This window comes from Eschrichtius robustus, chromosome 7, assembly GCF_028021215.1.
Source record: "Eschrichtius robustus isolate mEscRob2 chromosome 7, mEscRob2.pri, whole genome shotgun sequence".
Classification (NCBI taxonomy): domain Eukaryota; kingdom Metazoa; phylum Chordata; class Mammalia; order Artiodactyla; family Eschrichtiidae; genus Eschrichtius; species Eschrichtius robustus.
The window spans coordinates 13,699,570-13,720,120 of record NC_090830.1 but is presented as its reverse complement, the minus strand read 5'-3'; the positions used below and the strand labels follow the sequence as shown (position 1 = coordinate 13,720,120).

Sequence of the window (20,551 nt, the reverse complement as noted above, 5' to 3'; positions counted from 1 at the left end):
ACATTGAAAGACTTTTTTTTTTTTTTTTTTAGAACTGAGAGAGACAGATCCTACAGCAAGAACAGTGGGTTTTGTTTGTTTTACTGTTTTCTGATTAGAGAAAGCAAAAGTATGTTACAGAAATTTTGAAAGGTAGAGAATACCAGACTGAAGTAGGAAAGGTTCACCAATATCTCAGCCCCTGAGGTGACCCCCTCATCACTTTGACATGTTGTTCCACTACTCTACACACACACATGCACGTACAGTGTGCGATTACGCTGCACACACTTGCAGCCGCTCTTCTTCTTCTTAGGTCTCTCTCATGAGCTTTTCCCATGACATTGAAAACCCTCACAAACCCTCATGGTTTGGATGACTCTGAATATTCACTCCATCCTATAGATGTGCTGAGACTCACGTGTGCACTGTTTCCAGTCTAATAACGGGACAGCTCACGCTGGGGCGAGCTTGCTGGTGGGCCCCCGTGTGTCTGGTGCTGGCCGCGTTTCCGAGCGTCTTATCGCTAAAGCTCTCTGCGTCCCGCAGGAGAACGGCCTGGACTACGAGGCCTGCCTGGTGGCCCAGTGCGACGCACTGGTGGACGCGCTAACCCGGCAGAAGGCCAAGCTGCTCACCAAGGTCACCAAAGAGAGGGAACACAAGCTGAAGGTGGGTCCCCGCGGCCGACGCCCTCGGTCCCATCGCGGCCTCCGAGCCGAGCCTGGGGGAGCACGCAGCGTGGGCTCTGGGTCAGTGTTAGCTGAGTGAGCGAACGAATGAATGAACGAATGAATGAACGAACGAACGAACGAATGAACGAACGAATGAATGAAAGAAAGAATGAACGAATGAACGAATGAATGAACGAACGAACGAATGAACGAACAAATGAGTGAACAAACGAACGAATGAATGAACGAACGAACGAATGAACGAACGAACGAATGAATGAATGAACGAACGAATGAACGAACAAATGAATGAACGAACGAACAAATGAACGAACGAATGAATGAACGAAAGAACGAATGAATGAACGAAAGAACGAATGAATGAACGAATGAATGAATAAACGAATGAATGAACGAACAAATGAATGAACGAACGAATGAATGAACGAACGAACGAATGAATGAACGAATGAACGAATGAATGAATGAACGAACGAACGAATGAACGAACAAATGAATGAACGAACGAACAAATGAACGAACGAATGAATGAACGAACGAACGAATGAACAAACGAACGAACGAATGAATGAACGAATGAATGAATGAATGAATGGGGAGAGGAAAGGCTGAGCAAGTTGGCCCGGGACCTACTTACACTCGTGTTACTTTCCCTGAAGCAATCAGCACCCCTGCTCCCCCTCCAAAGCTGGAGGGAGATGCCTGAATCCTGCTGCTTTCAGTCAGAAGGCCACCCTCTCCCATCTTCTCCCGGCCCCTGTTTTCTGTCGAAGGGACACTGCCTGTTCTCATCTTGCAGAGCAGAGGTGGCCACGGCGGGAGGGGGAGGGTTCCCCTCACTCGGCACTGGGTCCCCGGGCCAGGCAGGTGCCCCGTGAACACCCCGCCTTGACAGAAACCACTCACCTCATTGTCTGGGCTCGATCTGTTCTACAGACATTTCCCAGCTGAATCAGAAAATGTGACTTTCAAGGAAAGAAGGAGTGAGTGTTGGGGATGATCCTTGGTTTACACGCAAAGCAGCCGAGCCCCCTGAGTTTCCACCCAACGAGCGAGGCTGGGGCACGGACCGGTCACTAGGAGGGCTTCAGAGGGTGCACGTTCTCTGCTTTTCTATCCAGAGTTCAGGAAGTTTGCCCTGTTGGGTGTGGCGACCCTGCTTGTTGGGAAGTGGGTCCATTTACCGCCCCCGTAAGGAGGGCGCGTGGAGGGGCGCGTGGAGCTCAGGAACAGAGCAGCAGCAGGGGAGGGGGCAAGGCAGCCGGGACCGATGCCGCTTGCCGCTGCAGCCGGCTGCTGTTCCTCGATGAGACGGTTACTAGGGATACTTCTCGTGGCAGATGGTTTGGGACCAGATCAACCACTGCACGCTGAAGCTGCGGCAGTCCACGGGGCTGATGGAGTACTGCCTGGAGGTCATCAAGGAGAACGACCCCTCCGGGTTTCTGCAGGTGAGCGGGCTGGGCATTGTTCCTCCCAATCCACTGCCATGCCCCAGACTAGCCGAGGTTCTAGGAAGGTGCCTCCCAGCGGCTTGGAGTTGAGCAGAATCTCCTGTGCTCAGCGATTCCAGAAGACCTAGGTTCTCATCTTGGCTCCGCGTCTCACTAGCCGTGACCCTGGCTCTGTGTCATCCTTAAAGGAGGAGATCAAACATCATAATCTCTAGGGCTGAAATGCCGTGCTTTCGTGCCTCGACTTGAAACCCCAATTCAACATATTCTCCCCAGATGAGAAAAGACAGTCTTTGCCAATCAAGCTGGAAAGATGGCACAGGGAGAAGTGAGTCAGCAGAATCCACATGACCCGTTCCCTCAGGGTGCGGAGTCCTGCAGGTCTGGACACATGACCGCTGCCTGCCAAGCCAGTGCAGCCTTGCTGGGCATCCTTCCAGCAGCCAGTCTGACTCGGGGTCACGAGCACCTCTTGGGATCATGTCTGTGATTCGGATGGAAGCTGTGTCCTCCGTCTCTGGGGGACATGATGAATCTCCTGGATCGGTCCCCAGGAAGGGTGCATGGGGTCATGGCTCTACAGGGACACGTGCAAATGTCTGAATGAGCAGGGCTGTCCAGCAGAGGAGAACAGAGCTGTGGGTTTGATGCGGTGAGAGTTTGGAGCAGAAACTGCAGAACACCGTGGAGGAAACACAGTGGGAGGGAGGGAGCTTCACGCTCCTGCGGATGAAGGAGATGCTTTCAGACCCTGGGACAAGCCACTCGTATGTTTCACTTTGCAAAGTGCTAGATCTAGCAAAAGAGGTAGAGTGAAGACTGTCTTTGTATATTTTAAAAGTACTGGACTTCCCTAGTGGTCCGGTGGTTAGGACTCCGCGCTTCCACTGCAGGGGGCGTGGTTTTGACCCCTGGTCGGGGAAGATCCCGCGTGACGCGCAGTGCGGCCAAAATAAATAAATAAAATTTAAAAAAAAATTTTTTAAGTATCATTTGCTTCACAACAGGGTTTAGCCTAAAACAGCAAGTGCTTCTTTACATTTAACATGACTAAGCTGTTAAAAGATGATCTCTGCCAGGGCTTGAGTGGGCGTGCTTAGCCACCGCAGCCCCCTGAGCCCACAGAGAAGTCCCTGCCCCTTCCTTACCCTCTGCTACGTTATTTTCCCTTTGCACGTGGAAACCCTAAACTCTGTGCTTCCTTTAAGATCTCGGACGCCCTGATCAAGCGTGTCCAGGTGTCTCAAGAGCAGTGGGTCAAAGGTGCCCTGGAGCCCAAGGTGTCTGCAGAGTTTGAACTGACCTTGGACAGCGAGCCCCTGCTGCAGGCCATTCACCAGCTGGACTTCGTCCAGATGAAATGTAGGGGTGAGCCGTGGTCGGCCCAGTTCAGTTGATGCTTCTTCTGGAAGAGGCATCCACTCTGCGGCGCAGCTTAGGGCCATCAGAAGACCTGTGACACTGGTGTGACGCAGAGTGGGAGGGAGGGACTCCTGAGTCACAGACCTGGGTTCAGGTCCCAGCTCAGCCACCCTCGAGCTGGGTGACCCCTGTGGGTAGCCCCCAGGCTGAGCCAGACTTTTCCCCTTTGTGAAAGAGGAACATTTGTTCATTCAGAGACACCTATTGAGTGTCTACCACGTGCCAGGCACCATCCTACGTGCTCAGGACACAGCCGTGAGCAAGTCTACAGACTCCCTCACTAGACTGAGCTGATATTTAGAGAAGGAAATAGATAACACATCGATAATACAATACAACAGAGAGTATAATGTAAACTGATAGTGGCAGTTGGGACAAACAAGGTGCCTTTTGAGAAGGGGGCATTAGTAGACATGGGTTGGGGGGGGGGTATTTTGAGGTGAGGAGGAAAGAGATGTAATGTAAGGGAAGAACATTCCAGAAGGCCGAGGGGTGGTGAGTGCAAAGGCCCCAAGGCAGGTATAAGTGTTCTATGTTCCAAGAAGAGCGAGAAGGTCAGAGATGAGAGCAGACGGGAGAAGGTGGTGGATCGTAGCGGTGAGTGCAGAGACCCACGGGGGACACGAGCTAAGGGTTAAGCAAAGTTTGCATAACTTTCCCCAGGTTGCAAAATTAGCAAGTGACGTCACCCTGTCTCTCCAGAGACATTAAGGGTACGTTCAGGAGAGGGAATGAAGCTCTTTAGTTTTTTTAGACCGATATATCCAAGGGCTGAGTGCCACACCTACAGAATCTGTGAACTCAGGAAAATCCTTACTTGCAAAATACGTGGCCATTTTTAAACCAGAGACACCCAGTCTCTTGTGCATCTCTGTGCTTTCTCCCATACTCAGTTTGCACCTTCCAATCTCACCTTAATAGAACTTATGATACACTTGACTCAAATCCCTAATTCCACGGACTGACTGCCCGATACTGTAAGATCGCCTCTCCTTCCGGCATCTAGTTCCCTGGGCCTTTAACATGCTTCCAGACAAAGGTTTCAGTGGGTCTTTGCATTTTGCCCTTCCCCACCCCCGAGAGCACCTTCCCATTTGCACCTCAGGTGAGGTTTAGAAATGCCACCTGCCCCAGGTGTGAATGAGGCGTGGTGCTGGGAGCGGGAGGAGCCTAGCAGAGGTGGAGGCCTCTGGAAAGTCGGCGGCTTGGAGCTGCTCCCGAAGGGACGGGGTGGTGGAATTCACAGAGGAAGCGGGAGAGCAAGCAGCAGAGCCCAGGGATGGAGAGAGGGCTCCTCCACGCTCATCACCCGAGGTCCCCCCGGGAACCAGGCTGCACCGAGCCAGCCCTCCGGGACAAAGGCAGGGGTGACACCCAACTAAACTGTCAACCGAATGTGGAAGATGGTGACCTAACATTTGGGCCCAAACTGAAATCTGTAGTTTTTCCAAAAACTAACGTTGCAGTTTTCCCTTTGGAAAATGTCAGCACGGACTATTTCTAAAACCTCTTGAGCCTGAACATAACTAGAGAATAAAAACATTCTCCCAATCTCACCTTAATAGAACTTATGATACACTTGACTCCAATCCCTAATTCCACGGACTGACTGCCCGATACTGTAAGATCGCCTCTCCTTCCGGCATCTAGTTCCCTGGGCCTTTAACATGCTTCCAGACAAAGGTTTCAGTGGGTCTTTGCATTTTGCCCTTCCCCACCCCCAAGAGCACCTTCCAGGCCCCATGTGCGAGCTGCTTGCTGCCCTGTGCGGAGGGTCCGCAGAGGCCGGGCTGCAAGTCCTCCCCAGCTGCTTGTGGGGCCGAGTCAAAACCAGTGATTCTCAGTGGGCAGGTGGGCAGGGGGCAGCTCTTCCTCAGGGCTCCGGACCCAGAGGGGTGGAATGACGCAGGGTGGCCACCTTTCCTCCTGGGGTGCGGCCGGGTCCACGCGGCTGCCCTGTGCCCTGCAGGGGTCTGTGCACTAAAGCTGACCTGTCCCCGCCACAGTGCCGCCCGTGCCCCTGCTGCAGCTGGAGAAGTGCTGCACCCGGAACAACAGCGTCACGCTGGCCTGGAGGACGCCGCCCTTCACCCACAGCACCGTGGACGGCTACATCCTGGAGCTGGACGACGGAGACGGGGGCCAGTTCCGGGTGAGGCCCCGCTGCTTGCTGGGGGGAACTCGCGCTGTCCCAGCCTCTGCCCCAGCCCGGGGGTGCTGCCCTTAGGTCTGATGCCACCAGCGAGGGCATTGGCCCCCAGGACGCAGAGCCAGTGGGCCTGGGCTCACGGGACGTGGGGCTTCCCTACCGAGGGCTGGGTCTGGGCAGGCAGAGGCGGCGGCCACAGAAAGTTCTGGATGGTTTTTCTGTGAAGACTGACACAGGTCGGAGGCCGAGGTAGAGCTCCGAAAAGGTGTCCCCCGCAGTACCCACTTCCCAGTCAGCCCAACAGCGCAGTGGTATCTGGTCAGCACCCTCCCACCCAGCACCCCGAAGCCACTCCCCACCCCCTCAAGGTTCCTTCACACCTGCCTTGCCCGGTTCAGTGCTTAGTTCACCTGGCAAGGTGGGAAGACACCTGAGAAATGTTTGTTGGGTTGGGGTGACCGTCTACATTCATGTCCCCAGTGATGAAGTCTGTGCGGACAGTAAATATCCTTAGTGAGTCACAAGTGCATCTTCTAGTCTCGGCCCGTGGTAGCAAACCTGGATGGCTCCCCACCCCAAGCCAGCCCCCTAACACATCTCTACCGTGAGACGTCACACAGTGAAGTTCAGGCTCCCGTCCAGCTGTTGTGTTGACAGGAACACCAGGGAGCACAAACTCTGGGTCTGCTGAGAGCGCCACCTTTCTGTCCCCGAGAGACCAAATAAAGACTCGTTCTAACAAACCAGCACAGTCATAACAACTCTCATACTTCTTCTCCTGGGAAGTGGCACCCATTCAACGTCTCTTGCCAACGGTCAATATTCTCTTTGCTTCCCTCAACTGGATTGATGCCTATGTCTTTTCTTTTCTTTGTTTCAAGAATTTCGGAGTTGGGGAAATCACTGCAGTACTCCCTTGGGAATAATTGAGTCCCTAGGGATATGGGCTCTTTAGTGAGAAGCTGAGGTTGCTTTGGCCAGGAATAGTGGGTCATTCACCGGGTCCAGAACCTCAGCCGTTCTGGTCGTGCAAATGAGCTAGGAACTGACAGAGCTCCCTGACTAACCAGAAACCAGGAGGAGAGCTTATGGTTTTGAAATGGGAAGAAAGAGGAGACTTTGAGATATTAAAAGAAGCAGCCAGTACTTCCCTGGTGGCGCAGTGGTTAAGAATCTGCCTGCCAATGCAGGGGACACAGGTTCGAGCCCTGATCCGGGAAGATCCCACATGCTGTGGAGCAACTAAGCCCTCTAGAGCCTGCGAGCCACAACTGCTGAGCCCACGTGCCACAGCTACTGAAGCCCACGTGCCGCAACTACTGAAGCCGCACGCCTAGAGCCCGTGCTCCGCAACAAGAGAAGCCACGGCAATGAGAAGCCCGCGCACCGCAACAAAGAGTAGCCCCACTCGCCGCAACTAGAGAAAGCCCACACGCAGCAACGAAGACCCAACGCAGCCAAAAATAAATACAAAATAAATAAATAAATAAATAAATCTTTAAAAAATAAAAATAAAAGAAGCAGCCACAGGGCTCAACTGAAGATGGCTTCTCCCCTTTGAAGCATGACCACTAACAAAAGCTCCACCCAAGGGCTAGAATTTATGAGGAACCATGTGTTATAGTGGGAAAAGCGTGGACGCTGAATGCAGACAGACCTGGATTTGAACGCTGGCTTCTAAATGGATTAACTGTGATCTTGGGCAAGTTACCTACCTTCTCTGAGTATCCTTGTGAATAAAATAACGAAAATAATAGCAATGTCCCAGGGTTGTATGAGGATTAAGATGTCTTATACAGGGACTTTCCTGGCAGTCCAGTGGGTAAGACTCTGTGCTCCCAGTGCAGGGGTCCCGGGTTCAATCCCTAGATCCTGCATGCATGCTGCAACTAAGAAGTCCGCAGGCTGCAACGAAGATCCTGCATGCTGCAACTAAGACCCTGGCGCAGCCAAAATAATAATAACATAAATAAATAAACATTTTTTAAAAAGATGCCTTATAGAATGCCTGGCACACAGCTATTATTATCAATAACTTGGAAAAACAAATGAAGAGAAACACCCCTGAGTAATCAAGCAGGAAAGATGTTTTAGACAAACTAAGCTGAATGTAATGACATAGGTGAGGTGTAAGGCTATGCATTTGGGGGAAGTTAATAGGACAGAGTAAGTTTGAAGTAAACGGGAAACAAAGTAAATGTTCTAGAAGAGGATCTTTGGGGTCCGATGCAGAAATGTCCCACCCTCTGGGGAGGCCAGGAAAAAAGCAGCTCCAGGAGTCCCAAGGAGTAGGAAGATGGCAGCCTCAGCGGTGGGAGAAGCGGGGAAGGAGGTGGAGTGCCCATCTTACTCCAGAAATGGCCAAATCAACTTGAACCACCTGCGCCTGGCCACGCCCTTCCTCCATCTGCTTTCTCCCATCATGTGTGATGACCCTTCCCTTTCAAATATCTTTTGTTTTGTTTATTTAGATGCTTAGTCCATGTTTTCTAACTTAATTTCCCACTGGAAACCAATAATCTCCTCTTGCTCCAACCGAGAAGGACGTGGGGTTTTCTGCAGCCCCACTCCCGGACTCCAGAGTCCCGTCCATCCGGCCTCTCCTCTGCGGAGGCAGGACGGTCTCGGGCAGCATCCCGGCTACTGCACCTCATACCTTCACAGGAGAGGGCCCATCAGCCAGTAGGAAGGGTTTGTGTCCAACTTGGACGTGGCCTGAGGCTCGGCCCCCACGTGTCCAAAATCTCCTTATTAACAACTCCATTGGGATGCTAGCACTCTTGCCCTCACCGTGTGGCTAAGAGAAATTTTCCACATAACGGAGGCGCCTGACGAGCCGTCTGGGTCTCTTCCAGGAGGTATACGTCGGCAAGGAGACCCTGTGCACCATCGACGGCCTTCACTTCAACAGCACCTACAATGCCAGGGTCAAGGCTTTCAACTCCTCTGGCGTCGGGCCCTACAGTAAGACCGTCGTCCTGCAGACGTCCGACGGTGAGCCCTGGGGTGTCTCGGGGGAAACAGATTCAGGCCCAACCCACATTTCATCCCACAGATGGGCAGACAGACAAGGGAAATCTGTGAGCTGCTCCTGAGGGAGCGTGAGGGAGTGGAGGAAAGAGGTGAGTCTGTGTCTTCCAGCCCCGCCCCTGCTCCGCTCACCTGGCTCCATGCCTCACCTCCCTGCCCCCCCAGCCACGAAGGAAAGAGACACTCCTTCTCCCCATTTGCTGGAGCTGGGAAGGGAGGCTAGGAGTTGAGAGGCACAGGGAGGCTAAACTCCCACTTCCGAGGGGCCGAGAGCGGGTAGGACGGTCCCAGAGAAGAGAAGGCACGTGGCTGCCAGGGAGGAACCTATCCCTCGAATACCCAGCGCGAGGGCTCAGATCTGAGGCGTGCCCACCGCGCTTCAGCCTTTCAGGTTTCAGGCCACAAGAGCACGTCGACATTCCGCGGGATTTTGATCATCTGAGTCCTTAGCGTTGAGGGATGATGTAGGGGTCCCAGGACAGTGCCAGCCCTGTGTTTAGCGTCACTGTTTATCCCAGCACATCCTCTGACCTCCCTGAGGAACACATGACAGCCTGGGCTGTCTCCCAGGGAAGGGAGCAGATGATGCTTTTCGCCCCGGGATGGGCTCACCAGCTGGGTGCCCACGGGGGGCCCTCACCTGCCAGCGGGCTGTGAAGCGCAGCCTGGAGCTCTGGACCTTTGGTGACCTCGCTTCACCCCTCTGCGTCTCAAATCCCCCTCCCACGAGGTGGGGTCTGGATATCTACTCCCCCTCACTCTTAACAGTGCCCGAAGCGTGCAGGAGGGGCTTAGAAACCAAGATTCCACGAAAGCATGTAGACTGGGGGCCTGAATGTCTGTGTTCCTTGGCGAGGTTGGGTTCATGGGATTGGGACCTTGGATGAACACAGAGGAGGGAACGTGAGTGTGAGTGTGTGTCTGTGTGTGTGTGTGTGAATCGCACAGGGGAGGACACTCGACACCGGGTGCCCACTTCCTGAGAGATGCCGGTGAGTCTGTGTCTCCGAGCCCAGGTCACAGGCTGCCACTCACCCTGCCCCTCTCGCCCCTTCCTTTCCAGTGGCCTGGTTCACGTTTGACCCCAACTCTGGGCACCGGGACATCATTTTATCCAATGACAACCAGACGGCCACCTGCAGCAGCTACGATGACCGGGTGGTGCTGGGCACGGCGGCCTTCTCCAAGGGCGTGCACTACTGGGAACTGCACGTGGACCGCTATGACAACCACCCGGACCCCGCCTTCGGGGTGGCACGGGCCAGCGTGGTCAAGGACACGATGCTGGGCAAGGACGACAAGGCCTGGGCCATGTACGTGGACAGCAAGCGCAGCTGGTTCATGCACTGCAGCTCCCACACCAACAGGTGCGCGAGCCCCCCCCCCGGCCTCCCCGTCGCGGCGCTTAGGGCTGAGGGAGGAGCGCCCGCACCAACAGGTGCGCGAGCCCCCGGCCTCCCCGACGCGGGGCTTAGGGCTGAGGGTCCTCCTGCTGTTCCCACGTGCCGGGGTCGGGATGGCGGGCAGTGTCTTCGGCCACTTTGGCGTCCAGCTTCCAGGGAGAAGCGAGCGCTGGCCCGCAGCGCAGAGGGGGGAATTGGACAGAGTCTAGAGCAGAGCAGAGCCAGCGGGTGTGCAGGCCTCCCCTCGGCTCTGGTTCTCCTCCGGCCTCGGCTCTGCTTTCCTCCACACCCGTCAGCCCAGCAGGGCTGTGAATCAGCCTGGCGGGAGGTGCGGCACCCTTGGGGCACTCCTTGCTGGTGGCTCTGTCCCGGGCACCCCCAGCACTGCCTCACCCTGAGCCCCGCCCTGGCAGTGGTGTCACCAGGCTGGACACGGGAAACTCCCATGCTGGGGGGACGGGCCCTCTGGGGCTGCCCTGGCCAAGGAACCCACAAGTGGAGGGCTGTGACCCTCGGAGCTGCCTCCCTGCTGTGGGGTTTCCTTCCCAGTCTGCTGAGGGCCTTCTCCCCAGCGGGGAGAGGCGAAGGGCCCCGAGAGGCCGACCTCCCTGCACGCCAGCGCTGGGCAAGGTCAGCTCTGGGGGCTCTCGGTGCTCTGGGCCCATCTGCAGCTCCTGCAAATGGCACCAGGGGTCCTGGTCTGGGGCAGGGACTTGCCTGAGGATCCTCGGCGTGGGGGGGGGGGGGGGCGATGGAGGCCGATCGGACCCCTCCCATCTGCCTTTTCACTGGCAGTGGCCGTCTCTCCAGAGGCAGCTCTGCGCGGGCGCTGCGGGCTGCCTGCTCACGGACCGCGCAGGGGCCGAGGCCAGGCCCACCAGCTCCGCCTCTACTTGCTTAGGCCACGCAGGCGCCCAGATACACTGGGACGGGCGTAACAAGAGGGGGCAGGTGCGGAGCTTTCTCTTCGTGCCCCATGCTGTGGGAAGCCCCCGGGTCCTACGATTCCATCTGGGCCCCGGGAAAGTGCGAGTGTGATCGCCATTTTGCACATTACGAGATTGCGGCTTAAGGCTGATGCCCAAGTCACAGGGCTCATTAGAGGCGGTGTCAGGGTTTAACTCAGGATGCCGGCTCCAGTTCCGGGGGGCAGGGGCGAGGCGGAGCGGACGGGGGTGGGCCGGGGGACCCCGGGGGAGGCTGCCGCTTGGGCGGGACTCACGCCGGTGCCTCAGGCGGGTCACTACCGCCACCTGGTGGTCAGCATCTGAACAGCACCAACAGGCCCTCTGCCAGTTCCCTTCCCCACCGGCGGGCTCCTGCCCTGGGCCCCGGCTCATCCTCCGGGAAACCCGCCCTCTGAAAACACCCAGCGAGCGCTCCTCGCCGTTTCGCGTGCTCCCAGCCCACCATCAGCCTCCCGCTGACCAGCTCATGCCCAGGCAGGAAAGGACAAGGATGGTTTGGTGATCCGAGCAGAGCAGCCAGTGTCAAGGCCGGCCGACCTCAGCCCCAGCCACGGGACGGGACGGGACGGGACGGGACGGGACGGTCCGTCGGCCGCCTGGTGCTGCCCGCCTAAGGACCGGCCCCGCCCGGTGGAGGCGAATCCCAGCCACCACGAAACGGAGCCTCGCAGCAGGTGCCAGGAGCGTCACGACGCACGCCCTGTGCCCCGCCGCGGGTCACCGTGGGGCGGCCAGCGCCCTGCCCCGCCGCGGGGGCTGTGTTTCTAGGCGAGGGTATCCCCAGCATCCTTTCGGTGATCTCCCGTCCTCACCTACGTGCCGGGCTCCTCTTCCCAGGACGGAAGGCGGCGTGTGCAAGGGGGCCACCGTGGGCGTGCTGCTGGACCTGAACGAGCACACCCTGACCTTCTTCATCAACGGGCAGCAGCAGGGCCCTACGGCCTTCAGCCACGTGGACGGGGTCTTCATGCCGGCCCTCAGCCTCAACCGCAACGTGCAGGTACCACGCGCCCTCCGGGCCGGGGCCCGTCTGCCGCCCCCCGGCCCCGGCCCCGCTGCCCGTGGGCCTCCAAAGTGCGCCGGGCAAAGGGGGCTCTAAAGGAGACGCCCGCGGTGCCGCCCAGGCAGGGAGCTTACCTACCGGCCCACCTGGGCATCCCCTGGAGACGCTCCTCTCCGGCACGATGTTTACTTGCTTGTCCGCTTGAAACGAGCAGAGGCTCTAGGTGGCGGCTTCGGGGCGGGGTGCGAAGGGGGCGGGTGACAAGCAGGGTGGAGAGGGCCAGGGAGGGAGAAGGAGGGAGGCACGTCCTGCTTCCACGTTCTGGGAGAGAGGAAGGTCGGTGCCCCTGCCCGGCGTGGGCCCCCATGGCCCGGGGTGTGCTGGGCCTCCACGTGGCTTTCCCCCGAGAGGAGAGACTGAACTGAGGCGGGACCTCTCCTAAGGGTTCCCTCTCACCCTCCCTGCCCCTCTGGCTCCTGCGTGAAGCAGGCAGCCCCTCAGGGCCGGGCCCAGTCCTGGGCGCCGGGGAGGTACCGCCGGCCCAGGAGGCCCGACACACACAGAGGCGAAATGGGAGCCCGGTGAGGGTGTGAGGGAAGCTTGGAGGGCAGCGTGGAACAGGGTGCCAGCCTTTGTTTCTGGCACGCTGCTCCTCCCCCCGGGAGGTATATGGGGTGGGGGGCAGAGGCCTGCTTCGTGGTGCCCAGTCACCCTGAATACTGTCACTTATTGATTGATTTGTACGTCCAGTCCTTGCAAAAGGGCTTTGGGGCAGCCTGAAATATGGGCTGCTCTTCCACAGGGTTAATAGAACAGATGCAGGAAAGGCAAGAGGGCCATGGAAAGAAAGCAGAAACGAGTATAAACCCGGAGCCCCAGTCCCCCGACTGTAAAAGAGCGTCAGCCTCGCCGGGGCTCCTGGCAGCTGGGGCAGTGTGAGGAAAGAGGCAAAGACTCGGGGCAGACTCCTGGGCCGGATGTTAGTGAGGCCGAGCATGATAAACAGCAGACTCGACAGCGCGGAGAAGGCGGGCTGCTGCCTGTGGGGATCCCGGAGCAGAGGCCGGCGCAGCTGCTGAGCTCTCGGCGCTCAGGGTTCACGGGCGGCAGCTCCTGCCCTCGCTCACCGCACCTTCTCTTCCAGGTCACCCTGCACACGGGATTGGAAGTGCCAACCAACCTGGGGCGGCCAAAGCTGTCGGGCAACTAGCCTCCCAGGCCCTGCTCTGCACGGCTGTCCCTCACTGCACTCACATGACCCCGAGGGCAGCACAGCCACAACTTGGGTGCAACCCAGCAGCCATTGAGCATCTTAGAGGCCCGCTTTCTTTGGGGGACGGAGAATGATCTGCAGGCTGTGCTCACTGCGGCCCCTGTCGGTGGTGAACACGGGTGTGTGTTTCCCCTCATTCCACCCGCCGTCGCAAATACGAAGAGGAACCTTTCTCAAGGGAGCAAGGAAGTGTTCGGGGTTTCATTTTGTTTCCTGCCTTCCGATTTCAAAGCTTGTCTTTTGGGGGGCAAGAGGAGAGCAGGCTCTGAGCCGTGAATCCTGAGAGCAGGCGGCAGGGGGACGCTCGGGAATCTCGTGGCCTCAGCGTCAAGTCTTTGCTGGACTCCGCTCCTTCGAGAACCAAGGGTGCAGGTTCCCATCTTTGCCAGGAAACGTTGTTATCCTTTAGCTTTTCGGTTCTGGAGCCTTCAGTACGTTATGCCACTTGCAGACCTAATCCAGGATGGATAGAGAGGGATGTTAATCATTCATCATGATCTTTGCCGCTCTCGTTGAACTGTTGAGAACTTTTTAAAATAGTTTCCTTAGGTCCTTCATTAATCCACCAACCTCTCTGTCTCTGTCTCTCTCTCTCTCTTTCACACACACACACACACACACACACACACACACCAGTCTGCTACAATTCATTCACTCGGTTCTTAAACACAAAAGAAAACACTGCAATCTGAATCAGTATGTGCTGAGTCTCCACGTGGTGATGGCTTTTTTCGGGAGCTGACTCCCCACGAAGTTAGCTGCGAACCTGAGTTACTCTTCCGAGCTCGGAGGCTCTCAGACTCACGAGCGTATGAGATGGGAGACCCTGGGGAATTCTCTCATACTCAGTCCACCTTCACCTTGAGACCAGCTACTGTCAACGTGAAAGCATCATGAGAGCAAGAAGTGGCCCCGATGGCAGGGGAGGCTCTGCCCTGACGGGGCGGGCAGGACTCTGCAGAAGGCAGGAAACAGATGACAACATCATGTTCCTGGTCTCCCTGCTTGCCCGCCAGCCTGGGTGTGCAGAGCCCATGTGGCCAGGGCGGGGCTCTGGGGTGAGCTCTCCCCTGCCTGCCGGGAACGCTAACCTTCTGCCTTGAGTCCGCGTCTCAGAAAGAGCCCGCCGCAGGGTCTGAGCCCGGAGCCGGCCACCGTCCTGGCCCCGGAGCCCCTCCCCCTCCTCCCCCGTCTCTTCTTCCTCGTCCTCCACCGCCTCCATCTCCAACTCGTAGTACGCCTTTCTCTCTCCTTTTTAAAAGAATATATTTTATCAAGCATTATTTTTGAGGTCGAGGGGTAACTTGTCTATTTGCTGGGTTGGATTTTTATAAAACTTAGCCCGGAAACCGGCACCAACTGTGTTTACTCAGTTCTACCTGCTTGTTTAGACACTGCACTTGCTTTCCGAGTCAGCCCGGCCAGTGCTGTGCAAATCCTACCCTCTATTCAGCAGATCCGACAATCCTACCTCAAGCCCCCGCTCCCGGACGGAAGGCTGCCTGTCCGGCCGCGCCCGCAGGGCTGGCCTGCGAGGCCGGCTGCCCCGCGTCTGCAGGAGCCGCCTGGTGCTGTGTTCAAGCCCCGGCCGCCCAGCTCCTGCCAACCACCTGCTCGGTGCAGTCGAGGTCTTGCCCCGTCCTCCTCGTCCGGCGGGTGGTTCCCAGGGCACCCCGAGGTGCTCCGCATCCCGACCCGAAGCCCCGGCAGGAGCCCAGCAGGTGATGCGCACGGCCTGGCACCCCGGCTGCCAGGTCCCCATCCGCGCAGCCGCCTGTCCCGTCTCCGCTGCCACTGCCCTTCCGTCTCACTCCTGGGCCACGGCCCCGGTGGCCTCGGCTTGGAGGGTGCGGAAGGTTCCTGAAGGTTGGAGGAACCAGAGGAGGCACAGCCTTCCCGGAGCTGAGGGAGCCGTGGCCGGCAGGGCCAGATGCGTCGGCTTTGGGAAATGTCTTTTGGGAAAGATGAGCTTGTGGGACCGGCCGGCGGAAGTGGCTCTTTTGGGTGGAGTCTGGGTGAAAGGCTGGGGAGCTCCCAGAATCACGGAAGCCGGGTGACCATGCGGCCCTGGCCCTGCATCTTTGGGGAGGAGCTCCTGGACATCAGCCTGGACTTGGTACCGGCCTTCGGAGAGCCAGCACCTGGGTCAGAGGGAGATGGGAAAGGGAGACGGGAGGCCTCTTTAGGGAGAACATGACCTGCGGCTCAGAGAGAAGCCGCCGGGACTCTCTCCCCACGGCCGCGGCGGCCCAGAGGGGCTGTGAGTGCGGAACCGGTGAGCACGTGCCTTTCCCAGCTCCTCCAGGGGCCCAGAAGCAATACGGCTGATACTGGGGACCGCGTCAGGCTGTCCTACAGCCACCTCTCCTGTCCTCAGCACAAAACACCTTCTAGAAACCAGAACGGACCTCAGGGAGAAGGCAGGTCCGTGCTGCACACTTGTGTTCTCGAGGAACCAGCAGACTGAAGAAGGGACTCGTCAACAACTCGTGGCCTTGGGTCACCCTCTCGAGAAGCCTGGGATTCAGAGTAGAAGCGACAGGTCACGGGCTTCTCATCTGCCATCGAATTCCCCGTTCCTTTACAATGCGGTGACATGTTTGTACATAAAAATGATATCAAGATGATGCTTTGGTCGGGCTGGCTGACGGATACCTTGGTATTCGTCTATCAAGCGGTCTCGGTGAGAAAGGAATTCAAAGTAATTTAAAGTGTCAAGTTCCATTACATTGTAAATAACGCACCCCCCGGCAACGTAGTTCTGCAGTTTGTTCTTTGCTAGTGAGCCAGTCTGGTCCAAGTGTATGCCTTTCCTTTTAGAATTAATCTCTTTAAAAATTATCCAATAGCATTTCACTGCATAACATCCTAGCTCCTAATTCAAAGCAAGGTAAGACATTACACACAGCCCGGCTTCCCCCTGTCCTGTTTGGGAAAACAACAATTCCAATTAAAGCGGGCATCAGTCATCCTGACCCACAAAGTGACTCACCTAAAAACTATAAAACTGTAGATAGTTATAGGCTGAGCCTTCAGCCCTATACGTACGTATCTGTAGTTTCGACAGCAACCTCAGGCGCCCTGTGGCCCACCGACACTGGGCAGGGTCATGCTTACGGCGCGAGCCTGGGCAGAACAGGGGTTCAGAGAGCGATGGGGACACGTCCATCCTCCTCGCTCTTAGCGCCCAGGACTGCCCCACGTCTCTGGTTCCCCTGCCCTCTGCCTACCAGAGCACTCAGGAAACGACCAGGACGCAGGATCTATGTGTGCTTCTTCCAGGGATATTTGCTTTTAAGCCTTAATTCTAGTTGCAACTGAAAGGCTTGGTCCCCTGAGAAGGCGGGTTTCAGAGCAGGCGAGTAGGCCGCTCGTACAGGAAGCTGCCGCTGGTCCCAGGGCGCCTGCTGGCTGTGAGGTCGGGAGCGTGGATACAGCCCCAGGGGACTCAGCCTGCGAATGCTGAAAAACACCATCCCAAGACCATGGGCGATGCCAGGAGTTCTCAGCCTCAGCACTATTGACATTTGGCACGGTGGGCGAGGGTGACAGGGATATTTCTCTGTTGTGGGCTCCTGCCCTGTGCACTACAGGATGTTGAGAAGCGGCCCTGACTCACTAGATGCCAGTAACGCCCCAAATTAGCCGTGACAGGTAAAAGTGTCTGCAGACTCCCTGGCTGGGAACCACCGGGTTATGCTGGCAGTCTGTCACGCGCCCATACGTAGAGTGACGCGTGAGGCGTCCACACTGGGGTCCCCGGAAAGCCTGTACCGCGAGGCTGGGGGCTTCATCTCGACACCCACGAGCAGGCTTTCCCAGGTCTGCAGTGTCCTGCCAGGTGGGGCAGGTCGGTAAAATGAGGGGAGCCTCTCACAGAAGCCAATCCGTCAGGTCCCACTCTGTATTCCCCAAATGTCCCCAACCCACCCTCATTCCTAGAAAGCAAAACTCCTTACCTGTGTTTTTGCCTGCCCGCTTTTTGCCTTCCACTTTTGACTGGAAGGAACTTCGGAGGGGTGTGGCCTTCAGCTGGTCAAAAAAAATCTAATCAGGTATCATCAAAAAGCTATTCAAGGCGTATAACTGATTCACTTTGTTATAAAGCAGAAACTAACACACCATTGTAAAGCAATTATACTCCAATAAAGATGTTAAAAAAAAAAAAAAAAAAAGCTATTCAAGGCCTATGCAGGTCCTGGGAAATCTCGGCTTTTCTTCTGCAAGTGAGCCAGGAGCTATTCATTGGTCACATTCCTTGATCCACAGCTTTAACTTTAAACGGACTCTAAGACAGTGAAGAGTCAGTTTGGGGCAGGAGACCAGGCTCAGCCCTCAGAAACGCCTCTCCTTTAACCTGGTACCGGTGCGGCCAAATCTCTTCAGTGTTTCTGTGCCTCAGTCTCCCCGCCTGAACGTGGGAGCGGCCACACTAACCTACCTCGTCTGGTGTGCTGTGAGGAACACAGGAGAACGCTCCTTACAGAAGAAAGTGGCGCATTTCATCTATGGAGTCCAGGCTAAGAGTTCACATTCAGAGGACGTGCGGTGACCTTCCCGAGCATTCTCTGACCAGTGTCTTCCACCCAAGCCTCTTGTGACCAGGAGCACGTGTTGATTACACAGCTGCCTGGCCACGAGGGGGTAAAACCGGCTTCACGTGAGCACAGAGAGAGCAACACAGCAGCTGTTCCCACTGTCAGAGCAGAGGAGCCGTCAGCAGGCTACGCGGCAGTGTCCCCAAAGGCGTCTGCAGGCAGAGACCCCCTTGAAACATGCAAGGAGAGTGACCGCCTTCCTGCCTCCTTGGTTACCTTAGTTCTAGTATCTGAGGGGTCCCCCAGCCGATGGTGTGTCTCCTCTGTTTCCAAAGATCTCAGCAGAGGGAGCGGCTTTGAAAACCAGCGTCTAAGCGTGGAAGGCCGGTTAGGCGGCGGGGCTGCTCTCATCACAGGCTGGGACTCACTTGCGCTACCCGGTAAGGGGGGCTCCTGGCTTTCGCGATGAACCATGACGCCTCGAGTCAGGAGGTGGGAGCTGAGAGTCCAGGCAAATCTCTAAGCCGCGGGAGGCATCGCCTTCTCTCAAAGGGCGCGGCTCCCACAGGGCGGGGGCTGCCTGGCCGGGTCCCGGGAGACCCAGGGGACTCTCGGGCCAGCAAGGTGGGCACTGGTCCCCAGGCCAGGCCCTCAGGAAGCCTCCAAGGAGAGTCCAAGACAGGCTTCAGGTGCGGAAAAGTGACTGCTTGCGGCTGTGGACGCAGGAGCGTGGCGGATGCTTCCTGGGGGAGGCTGCGGCCTGGGGAGGGCCTTTTCGACTCCTCACCTGGTGGCCGGACGGCCCAGACCCCGGGGTTGCTCAGCACCAAGAGGAAGTGCAGAGCGAGCAAAGCAGAAAACGTGAAATGCATGATGTAGAATCGCTGCTTTCGCACTAAACTGTTGTATCAAGCATGAGAGATGTGTGTTTAACGTTGGCAAAGGAATTTTAAGAGTAACAAAAAGCTTTGTGTCCTTGTTTCGGCTGTCGACAGAACCTCCATCCTCCTGTCTTTCTTTCCCCCGCCCTCTCCCTTCCCCCATCCCTCCCCCACCGCATCCACTTTCTGTTGGGAGCTGTTGGCATTTGGTGGCAGCTCCTGGTCCCATCGGTGTTCACGTTCAACTGGAAACACGGAGGAGGGAAGTGGGGGGAAGGTATGCAACCTTTTTCTAATTTTTGTATTGGTATCCCAAGCATTTGTATTTTTTGAATTGCAGACACTGTGTTTTCTGGTCCTTGGGGGTTGGTTGAACTTCGTGTATTGCCTTTTGGAAAACCTGAGTTTTACCACAGTCTTAAGGAGATTTGAAATAAATTCTTTTGACACTGCCAACAGCTGAAAGACAGGGTATGGTCTGTGATTACTGCTCAGCGGCAAGATCTGCCTCTCTCCAAAGCGGCCTAAGTGCCAGCTGGATGGGGCAGAGACTGTGGGGCAGGGTGGAGGGACCCCAAGGTCAATGTGCTTCTGCAGCGTGCACCCAGGAAATCGTGAAGTGATTACATTTGACTCTCTTTTATAAGGTACCATCTCAAGCAGTCCATGGAATTCATTTTTGCAAGAGGTAATAAGGCTGGAAATTGATAAGTTAACATATGGTTAAAGATAAATTCACATATGAAAAGTCGATCATGGGTTACAGTGGAAGCAAAGATTTGGGGGAAACGTCCTAAGTGACCTGGGAGCATGAAGGAGACTGACCAGCCCCTTCACCCACAGACCAAGCCTGGTGTCTGACTGAAAACTCTGTCCCTTCTTAACTTTCCTCAATTTATGCTCCCCAAGAGCAGCCATCTCCCGTGCCCCACCCCAGCCCAGGACCTGGCCTCAGCCATCAGCCGCCTGCCAGACCACCGAGTGGTTCAGCAGGGTCGGGGGCAGTTGCAGACTCTGAGAGCAGAGGGCAGGACGTCCCTTGGAGAGAGCTCTTGGCATCAACACAAAGAGAAGGAAGCGGAATCAGGCCAAGGGAGACTCAGCGAGGGCCTCACACCTCAACTGGAGTCGTCCAGAGTTGGGATGACAAGCCTGGGCTTGAACACCCTCACATCAGGACTTCCCTGGTGGTCCAGTGGCTAGGGCTCCGCGCTCCCAATGCAGGGGAGCCCGGTTCAATCCCTGGTCGGGGAACTAGATCCCGCATGCGTGCCGCAACTAAGAGTCTGCATGCTGCAACTAAGACCCCGTGCAGCCAAATAAATTTAAAATAAATAAATATTTAAAAATAAGAAAAATAATACCCTCAGGTCAATCATCGCTGCCCGTGGCCACCACGGGAAGGGGGCGGGCAGTCCCTGAAGAGCGCTGGCCGCCGAAGGCTGTGTGCTCAGCACTCAGGGCAGCAGAGGGACCGAGTCCGTACTTCCGACGGGGGGGTCTGCGGGGGACATCGCAGGGCCCACCGGCCCACCCCCCCGTGCCACCCATCTGCGCCTCCCTGAAGCCTGGGCAGAAGCTCCTCCAGAGCCCCAGCAAGGGGAGCTGCGCCGAGGAAGGCTCGCCGGGCCTGGCGCTGCCCAGACACTCACCGTCAGCGCCCTCTCCTCCTCATCCTAGACCCCCTCCGCCCTCGCCCAGCACCTGCTTCAGACCCTCATCTCCTGTGGGCGGGCGGGGAGGACCTGAGCCTCAG

At 56.7% G+C, this 20,551-nt stretch overlaps 1 protein-coding gene across 3 annotated transcripts in view; it reads left to right on the top strand.

The window, feature by feature from the left end:
- The window catches only part of TRIM67 (tripartite motif containing 67), a 48,993-nt gene extending 35,680 nt beyond the window's left edge, over positions 1-13,313 (top strand). For 2 of the 3 annotated variants that reach the window (XM_068548850.1, XM_068548848.1), the window contains 8 exons: positions 529-651; positions 2,015-2,125; positions 3,337-3,496; positions 5,557-5,702; positions 8,555-8,693; positions 9,793-10,096; positions 11,938-12,100; positions 13,248-13,313. In XM_068548850.1, coding sequence (XP_068404951.1) covers positions 529-651; positions 2,015-2,125; positions 3,337-3,496; positions 5,557-5,702; positions 8,555-8,693; positions 9,793-10,096; positions 11,938-12,100; positions 13,248-13,313 — 1,212 coding nt within the window. The remainder of the gene's footprint in view (positions 1-528; positions 652-2,014; positions 2,126-3,336; positions 3,497-5,556; positions 5,703-8,554; positions 8,694-9,792; positions 10,097-11,937; positions 12,101-13,247) is intronic. The other variant, XM_068548849.1, reaches the window with a different exon arrangement.
- The last annotated feature ends 7,238 nt before the right edge of the window (positions 13,314-20,551 follow it).